Source organism: Condylura cristata, unplaced genomic scaffold (genome assembly GCF_000260355.1).
Source record: "Condylura cristata isolate star-nosed mole 26May11 unplaced genomic scaffold, ConCri1.0 scaffold00012, whole genome shotgun sequence".
NCBI classification, from domain to species: Eukaryota; Metazoa; Chordata; class Mammalia; order Eulipotyphla; family Talpidae; genus Condylura; species Condylura cristata.
In genome coordinates, this window is record NW_004567113.1 from 38,271,777 (window position 1) to 38,281,816 (window position 10,040).

The 10,040-nt window shown below is 38.3% G+C and overlaps 1 protein-coding gene across 1 annotated transcript; it reads left to right on the plus strand.

Moving 5' to 3' along the window:
- Nucleotides 1–2,931: 2,931 nt before the first annotated feature.
- Nucleotides 2,932–8,903, plus strand: TLR6 (toll-like receptor 6). Its single transcript, XM_004681491.2, has 2 exons — nucleotides 2,932–3,010; nucleotides 6,343–8,903. Exon 2 carries the CDS (start codon nucleotides 6,409–6,411, stop codon nucleotides 8,821–8,823), a length of 2,415 nt encoding a protein of 804 aa, XP_004681548.1. The 5' UTR covers nucleotides 2,932–3,010; nucleotides 6,343–6,408; the 3' UTR covers nucleotides 8,824–8,903.
- Nucleotides 8,904–10,040: the final 1,137 nt, after the last annotated feature.

The window sequence follows — 10,040 nt, forward strand, 5'->3', positions numbered from 1 at the left end:
TATACCGCTTGCTTAATTTGTATTCTCCCACATTCTAATGAGAACACATTCCTTTTATGTTTGAGCTACTTTTATTTCCTTTCTTTAAAAAAAAAGATTTATTTATTTATGCATATAAGAACTGGGGTACAGGACAGAGGTAGGGGGTGGATTGGAGAGAGTGGTGAGAGGATTCATCAGAGACAGAGTGGGGCAGAAGAGGCAGATTGACTGAAATACACTGCTGAGGGGAGCAGCCAGCAGGACAGGAGAGGTCCGTGGTGCCATGTGGGTCACCTCTCTGTCAGGGATAGAATTCATGCTGCAGTGGCTGCAGCTGCAGAGGGCTTTGTGGTGCTGAGACTTAACCCCTTGCATACCAGGGAGACACTTGATTCACTTTCTACCTATCCATCTGCTTATATCCTTTGCTAATCTGGTTTGTTCGTAACCTTATTGATTTGAAGGAATTCTTTCTGTGATGGGTTTTAATACTTTTGTAGCATATATATTGCAGATATTTTCTCTCAGCCTAGCTTGTCTTTTGTTTCTAATTTGCCATAAAGTTATGGTTTTAATATCAATACTTAATACCTAGGTTATCAGTTTTATTTGTTGTGGTTTGTGTAGCTTATTGATAATTATATTTCATATAACTTGTTTGAAAGCTGTTGGTAGACATGAATTTTGATTTTCCATGAAAGAAAGGTAAAAATCATCAAAATGTTTCAGCTTTGTCAGTTTATCTGCTGGCCTTAGGCTATGTTCTTTTATTTATTCCACTATGGTACTACATTATAAAAAAAATGGTAATACATGAACATAGTAAAATAATTTAACAGGTCAAAAGAGCATAAAATGGTGAATAAAAATATATCCCTTGGTTCTTCTACTCAAGGTAATAGGAAAAAGGATTTTGTGCACAAAAATATAGCTTCTGTGATTGCCATAATGAATTACCACAAAACAGGTTGATTCAAATAGTAGAAGCATATCCCGTCATGGTTCTGGAGACTAGAACTTCAAAATCAAGGTGCTGGCACAGCGGCCAGATTCTGGTGGTTCCAGTGCCAATCTCTGCCTTCTTTGCACACGGCCTGCTCCCCTCTCTCTGTGTCTTGCCTCGGTGTGTCTCATCAGGCGTTTGGTGTAAGGCCCCACTGCTACCAGCATGCAGCGGGGCGAAAATGATGGTACTTCTCTCGCAGCGCTTTTATGAGGGTCACATGAGTTCACACTTGCAAAGTACTCAGAACAACCCCTAGCAAGAAGATAACCCATGGAAACATCTGGAAGACCAGATTTAATGCAAATGACGTCACACTCCCCAAGCTGTTCTGCATCTTGCTTTTCTAAATCTCACAGTATACCTTGGTCTTCCCACTTCTGCAAATGAAAATGTAGGACTCAAATATTCCTTATTATAATGACTTCTCTTCTGTGTCAATCGCTATTCCAACCACTTTATACTCATTATTTTCCCTAAAAAAGCACATCCATGTTATGGATGAGGAAATAGAGACTCACTGAGGTTCGGCACTGCCTGGCGGCCCCACGGTTGGTAAGCCGCAGCGAGTGAAGACTGTACCCTCTCTTTGTTCCTCTGCTATGCTGTCTTCCGTTACCTGATGCTATGGGGTTTGTCCTCCGTAAAGACATTTCTCGGAATTATAATGTCCCAACAAAAATAGTTTCCTTGTTCTCCAGCATACCCTGCTGAACATATTTTGTAAGTCACCCTGCAACATCGCCCATCGGTGCTGTGTGTGTTTTAACTATTTTAGTCCAGCGTTGCTTAAAATTCCCGAGAAATCACAGATGACCCCTTTTTCCTCCACCTGGCCCAAAGCTGGCTTGCTGAGGTCACCAAGACCCGCTGCCCTCTATCTCCTTTTGCCATTCAGTTTTTGCCTGACCCTCCCAGACCTAAGACTTCCTGTTAGGTTTGATGAGTAAAGACATTGTAAGAAGCCAACTAGGGCCCTCCTTGGTGGCACAGCGGGTTAACGCACAGTACTGAGAAGCTAGGGCCACTTCTGCATGAGTTCGATTCCCGCCTGCCCTGGAGGTGACCGCATGGCGTGGCAGACCTCTACTGACCCGCCCGCTGCTCCCCTCAGCAGTGTACTTCGTCGATCTGCCTGTTCTGCTTCCCACTCTGTCTCTGGTGAAGCCTCTCACCGCCCCTGACCTCTGGCCTGTACCCAAGTTCTGTATGCACAAATAAATAAATATTTTTTTTTAAAAAGAAGCCGGCTAACCCCTCCAGAAAGCAGAAGTGATGATTCCGCAGATACTGTAATCTGTTATGGGCCCAACAGTCGGACCTTAACTGGAGTTTTGTACAGATGAGATAATGCCAGACTCTGAGGAATAAATCATAGAATGATTAAATGGATTATTTACTTCATAGTTAAATGAATTACAGAACCTCAGTTAAGTCTGAGGAAAGTCTTGGAAAAAGTTGTCCTGACTGCCTGAAGTATCTGGTTAATTACACACTGGTTTTGATAACAACCTCTAGTGATATTCTGAAATTATTCTAAATGACAGCTTTGTATGCATAAATAAATAAATCTTAAAAAAATAAAAAAAGAATCTTAGATAGACCTACATTTATTTCAAAGCATCTCATCCAGCTAAAATATTACTCCAAAACTGATTGATAATAGTACTTGAATTATTTTATAAATGTTGACTAAAGTAATAAAGGAAAACAAAGTTCAATAACTTTGCACACAGGTGACAATTTCATATTCAGATTTTGAGGACTTTACCCATAAAGATTATCTTAGGAAAAAAATACCTCTTTGTATTACCCTAACGTGAAAGTTTACTGAATTTAATAATAGTTTAGTCTGTAGCCCAGGGAAACTGCTGCCTCACAAGCTTTTGCACGTGACACAGCTAAAAGGAAATGTAGGCGTCATTCCAGTGAGGTCCAAAAGATGGCGTGAAACCATCTCTACGGCACTGAGTTACTTATTTACCCCACGTTTAGAAATTATTTTCTTCTGAGAAGGAAATCTTGGTAAGTAAGAAGCCTTTTGCACCTTTTCCAAATTATGAAATGACTTCAAGTAAGCAGGAGAGTGGTAATAATCATATGGGAATAGGGAACATTTCTTTGGAATTTTGAAAAAATGTGTATCATTTCCTTAGCGTTGAAAATATACCCTTGAGTTTACGAGTAAGATAACAAGTAGGGTGTGTATTTATGGCATTCTTGAAAAAGCATAAAGATAACCAATACTCAGAGTTAAAGAAAAATAATATAACTGATGTCTTTTCTTCTGCTTTCATTTACTGTGCTTTCTTTCACCTTTCTCTGCTTCCTTGTTTTTAGTGACATTTATCAGTCAATCGGTAGCTTACAGTGAGAAGCCGCCGATCACTTGCGAAGTGTTTTTATAGTGGGCGTGAGTGTTTGTTCCCCCGGGGCCCCATGGGAGTAGAATTAAAAAGAGAAAAAAGTCACTAATTTATAAGCATTTGAAAGCAATGCTATTAGTATTTTTAGCCCAAGCACCTAGCACAGAGTTGGCACACAGCACATTCTGAGTGTCGGTTGGACACCATGGAGGAAGTTAACAGGGACCCGCCTTTCTCTTTGCCACTCACATAAACTCTGACAATGTTTCTCTTGCACATTTGTTGACTTTAGTACAGAATCATGTTTTCCTCATTTGCTGGTTTTCTGTTTTTCCCTTTCTTGTATTTTTAATTTCATAGATCCTATTCATTATTGTTTCTTTCTTGGAAAAGTTTCTTAAACCCCCATCTTTTTTCATGTTTCATTTGCTGACTTAAAGGAAAAAAACAAACTTTCCTTTTTTTCTCTTCTAACTTCCTTAAAACTTTTATCTCTATTTTTTCTTTTTTAAAAAAGTTGTGGACTCCCTAATCTTCCCCTTTTTTTATTCCTCTCCTACTACATTTTTCTTAAATTTAAACACTCCTAGCTTCTTTGTTAACTATACACGTTAGGAATAACTTGGGGACATGCAAATACCCCTGGAAGAATACTTGTGTTTTGGGAACCTGGGACTTTGTTTTAAAGACAGCTATCTAACTTTCTCACATGGTAGCTGAATTTCAGCCCCCTGAATGCAAACACCACAGTCAGTCTCTAAGTAGGTTCTCACCTTGAATGTATCAGAATCATGTAGAAGTTCTTGCTATATATGCTTACATTCTACATTATATAAGTCTGTTTCTTTAAATGTAAAATATTCCTATATTAGTATATGTCAAGGCAATGTTTTCAGTTTTTAAAAGATGTGCAAAATTGAAAATTCTGTAAATATACAAAAGTACCAGAAAGCAATTAAATGATTCAGAGATTCAACGATGACCACTATTAGCATTTGTTATAGTTCTTCCCATTCTTTTACCCTTAAGTTTTGTGTATACAGTATTTGTAGACATAGCTTTACATATGCACTACATACACGTCTACATTCTTTTGTTCATTTACCATTATATTCAGAGATTTTTTTCCTCCAAAAGGCAATATTTGAGGCAAGATGTTATTCCATGTCATGGCCTAATTGATTAAATTATTTTTACACTAGATCTATGAGTTTTTCTATTTTTCATCATATTATGAGCATCCATTTTAGTCACTTTTAAGGTATAATTTTTATATTTCTATAAATCCTGAGAAGTGAAAATGCTAAAATAAGGGTAAATATATTTTAATAAAATTACATGAATGACCAAATTACTTTTTAGGAAGGTTGTGCTTATTTTCTTTCCTGCCACTAGTGAGAGTTTGAATATTCCTGGAGTCCCTTGTAAAATATTAGTTGGCCATTGCAGATGGGTTTATTTCTTGGATCTTGATTCTGTCCTATTGGGGTATGTGTCTGTTTTGTGTCAATACCACATTTTTTTGATCATTATAGTTTTATAATATAGTTTTTAGTCAGTACCTGTGATACCTCCATATTTGTTCTGTTTGAGAATTGATTTGACTACAAATTTTAGAACTGTTTTCCTATACTTGTGAAAAATGTGGTTGGAATTTTGACAGGTAGTTGTTGCTAGAATTGATATTTCAATGTTAATTCTCCTGATCCATGAAAGTGGCCTATTTTCCACTTGAGTCTTTTTCAGTTTTTTTTTTTTAATCTAGGGATTAGTTTCATGTATAGGTCTTTCACATCTCTAGCTAAAGCTATTCCTATATGTTTTATTTTTTTGATGCAAATATAAAGGGGGTATTTTATTTATTTTTCAGAGAGTTTGTTTTTAGTATATGGAGAACAAAACTGATTTTTTGTATATTTGTTTTGTGTCCTACAACTTCACTGAATTTTTTTTTATTAGTTCTAGCAAATCTTTAGTGGAGTCATTGGATTTTCTACATGTTAAGGTCATCTGTAAATAGATAACTTTATTTATTTCTAATTTGGATGCCATTTATATCTTTTTCTTACCTAATCCTCTAGCTTAGTATTCTCATTTTCAATAGGAGTGGTGGGAGTTTCAGTCACATATGTGGGCTTCTGTGTCTGTGTCCACTCCATTCCCTTAACATCACTGTCCTGAACATCACTATCTACAGTCTGCTGTAACACAGTGAGAACTGCGAGACCCTGGGAAGAAGTGTTACCATTGACATACAACAGCTTTAGCCTGACATAACTTCTGCCTTCTTCAATGTACATTTACTATTCCCCTCTTCCCTCCCATCTTGTCAGTATGTGAACTATAAGAACTTGATGCTTTCAGATATCAAGTGTTGAATCTTGTCTCTAGAATCCTTGTTGCTTCTGGTTCAACGTGAATTAGTAAAATACATTTAAATAAGAATTGTGTCAAAAATTGAAATCTTTTGTCTAAAAAAATTTCCAGAGCTTATGTTTTGCCTCAATGACTTCTTTCTGAGGAGAAGTTAAATATTGGATATTTTATTATATCATTATATGTATTATTACATTATTATCTTGAAAATTATAATGTGGTAATTTTGCAAGTATTATAATTCAACAAGCAGTGCTCAGGAGACTACTCAAGTCTTAAGAATATTCTCAGCAAACACTTGGAATAACACGAAAACCACTGAGTGAATCTCTGAGATCAGTGAAAACATACAACCACAATTCTTTGATAATACGGACTATATATATTGCCTCCTTCTGCATCAGCAAACTGCGTAAGTGGGGGAAAATATCACATTAAACTCGGAAAAGAGAAATGACGTTGATGTTAAATAAGGAACCCATTGAAATTTTGTGTTTAATAAATGGAGGTTGAGAATAACCACTTGATATTTTTTCTTAAATTTTTAAAAATCGCAGTAACATTGGTTTATAGCAATCCAACCCTTATATGCCTTAATGTCTATTGTATTTCTAGAATATAAACTCATATTAAGATGCTCTGAAGAATAGCGACCTTTTGAGGGACAACTACTTCAACATCATGACCAAAGACAAAGAACTTATTTTGAGAAGATTTCATTTGGTTTGCATTGTGATCTTAATAGCTGGAATCATAATCCAATTTTCTGATGAAAGTGAGTTTTCAGTAGGCATGTCAAAAAGCGAGCTTACTCATATTCCAAGAGACTTGTCACCCAAAACCAAAGTTTTGGATCTGTCTCAGAACTACATATCTGAAATTCATCTCTCTGATATCAGCTTACTCCTAGAGCTGAAAGTTTTGAGGCTTTCCCATAATAAAATCCAGTACCTTGATTTTAGTGTTTTCAAGTTCAACCGGGAGTTGGAATATTTGGATTTATCTTACAATCAAGTGCAGAAGATTTCCTGCCATCCAGTTATGAGTCTCAAGCATTTAGACCTCTCATTCAATGACTTTGATGCCCTGCCCATCTGTAAGGAATTTGGCAAGCTGACACAACTGCATTTCTTGGGATTAAGTGCTACAAAGTTAAAACAATTAGATCTGTTGCCAATTGCTCACTTGAAGCTAGGCTACATCCTTCTGGATTTAGAAGGCTATTATGTGAAAGAAAATGAGATTGAAAGCCTTCAAATCCCTAGCACAAAAACACTTCATCTTGTTTTTCATCCAAATCGTTCATTCTCTGTGCAAGTGAATATATCAGTTAATATTATAGAATGCTTACAACTGACTAATGTTAAATTGAATGACAGCAACTGTAAAGTTTTAATTAAGTTTTTATCGGAAATTATTAGAGGTCCAAACTTATTGAATTTTACCCTAAACCACATGGAAACAACTTGGAAATGTTTAGTTACAGTTCTTCAATTCCTTTGGCCCAGACCAATAGAATACTTGAATATTTACAATTTAACAATTGTTGAAAACATTGAGAAAGAAGATTTTACCTATTCTAAAACAACATTGAAGGCATTGACAATAGAACATATTGCAATCAGAGTCTTTATTTATTCAAAGTCAGCATTATACACAGTGTTTTCTGAGATGAATATTATGATGTTAACAATATCAGATACTCCGCTTGTACACATGTTTTGTCCTCAGACACTAAGCACATTTAAGTTTTTGAACTTCACCAATAATGTTTTCACAGACAGTATTTTTCAACATTGTTCCACTTTAGTTAAATTGGAAATGCTTATCTTACAAAAAAATGATTTAGAAAGTCTTTTTAAAATAGGCCTCATGACAAAATACATGATATCTTTGAAAATACTGGATGTTAGCTGGAATTCTTTGGAATATAATATACATGATGGAAACTGCACTTGGGTTGAAAGTATAGTAGTATTAAATATGTCTTCGAACCTACTGACTGACGCTGTTTTCAGATGTTTACCTCCCAATGTGAAGGTCCTTGATCTTCACAGCAACAGAATAAGGAGCATCCCAGAGGATGTCAACCATCTGGAAGCTTTGCAAGAACTCAACGTGGCTTTCAATTCTTTAACCCAGCTCCCTGGGTGTGGTGCCCTGGACAGCCTTTCTGTCCTGATCGTTGACTATAACTCCATCTCCAGCCCACCTGCCGATTTCTTCCAGAGCTGCCAGAAGATGAGGTCCTTCAGAGCAGGGAACAACCCGTTCCAGTGCACGTGTGAGCTAAGAGGATTTATCCACAGTGTAGGCCAGGTACCAAGTGAAGTGGTGGAGGGCTGGCCTGGTTCCTACGTGTGCAACTATCCAGACAGCGCCAAGGGCACCCCACTGAAGGACTTCCACGTGTCTCCTCTGTCCTGCAACACAGCTCTGCTGACTGTCACCATTGTGGCCACCGTGCTCGTGGTGGCCATCTCTGTGACCGTCCTCTGTGTCTACTTGGACGGGCCCTGGTACCTCAGGATGGTGTGCCAGTGGACCCAGACCCGACACAGGGCTAGGCACGTACCCTTAGAGGACCTCCAGAGAACTCTCCAATTCCACGCTTTTGTTTCATACAGTGATCATGACTCTGCCTGGGTGAAGGGTGAATTACTGCCAAATCTAGAAAAAGAAGATATACGGGTTTGTGTACACGAGAGGAACTTTGTTCCTGGCAAGAGCATTGTGGAGAACATCATCAACTGCATCGAGAAAAGTTACAAGTCCATCTTTGTTTTGTCTCCCAACTTTGTCCGGAGTGAGTGGTGCCACTATGAGCTCTACTTTGCCCATCACAATCTCTTCCATGAAGGATCTAACAACTTAATCCTGATCTTGCTGGAACCCATCCCTCAGTGCAACATTCCTAGCAAATATCATAAGCTGAGGGCTCTCATGACACAGAGGACTTATTTGGAATGGCCCAAGGATAAGAGCAAACACGGACTCTTTTGGGCTAACATCAGAGCTGCTTTTAATGTGAAATTAAAGCTGGTTACTGAAAACTGTGATGTGCATATGTTAAAAATGTCAGAAGATCCAACTTAGACACTGTCATTTACTTACATTCTGATGGACACTGAACCAGTGTTTAGTTACTGTCTGGACAGTGTCTGCCTATGTCCACATGTTCAGGAAAGATTAAAAAAGCTGTTTTTCAACTTAAGGTTACAGATAACTGATACTTCTGGTTAATTAATTAATTCTGTCTTTTTTTAATAAACACTCAGTCATTCAAGGACTTTTCCTCATCTTTCCCTTCACAAATGGCATCTGAGGAGTGTTGTTTTTTTTTTTTAAGATATATTTATGTGCACAGAACTGGGGTACAGTCCAGTGGTGCAGGGACAGTGATTCACCAGAGACAGAGTGGGGAGCAGAACAGACAGATCTACTGAAATACAGTGCTGAAGGGAGTAGTGGGCGAGACAGGAGAGGTCTGCTATGTCATGTGGGTCACCTCCCTGACTGTGGATTGAACTTGTGCTGAAGCTGCTGTGGCTGGCTTCATAGTGCTGTGCTTTAACCCGTTGTGCCACCAGGAAGGGCCCGAATTCTGAGGAGTTTTAAGGGACTGAAGGACAGCAAAGACTCCGCCCCCAGATCCTATCCGCTGGTCCTTGGGGGGCCCTATGGCTTTTCATTGACCTTTAGGTGAGTACTTCATCCTGGCCAATTTGGGGCCTGGAAAAAATGAGATCTGTTGTAGGAAACAAAGAAGTAAGCTTTTTTCTTTCACATCTGAGCACTTAGTAAACTTTTGATCGTGCTACACAAATACTCGATTAATGGAGACCTGCAACATAGCCATTGATGAATATAAAGGGAAATACAGATTTCAGTCCAGAGGTTGTTGAGGTCAAAGACATGAATTTATCCATTTGCCAAGGAAAACCAAATTTATTTGTTTGTTTGTTTTTTAGATTTATTTATTTATGCATACCGACCTGGGGTATAGGCCAGAGGTTTAGGAGTGGTGAGAGAATTCACCAGAGACAGAGTGGGGAGCAGAACAGGCAGATTGCTGAAGTACACTACTGAGGGGAGCAGCGGGAGGGCCAGGAGAGGTCTGCTGCACCATGTGTGTCACCTCCAGGGTGGGTGGGAATCGAACTCATGCTGAAGTGACTTTAGCTTCTTAGTGCTGTGCTTTAACCCGCTGTGCCACCAGAGAGGGCCCAAAACCTGTAATTGGTTATCTAATGAGACTTTCCTGATTATCTCTGAATTTTGGGTAATGCCTCAAAACTGACAGAGATGGTAAA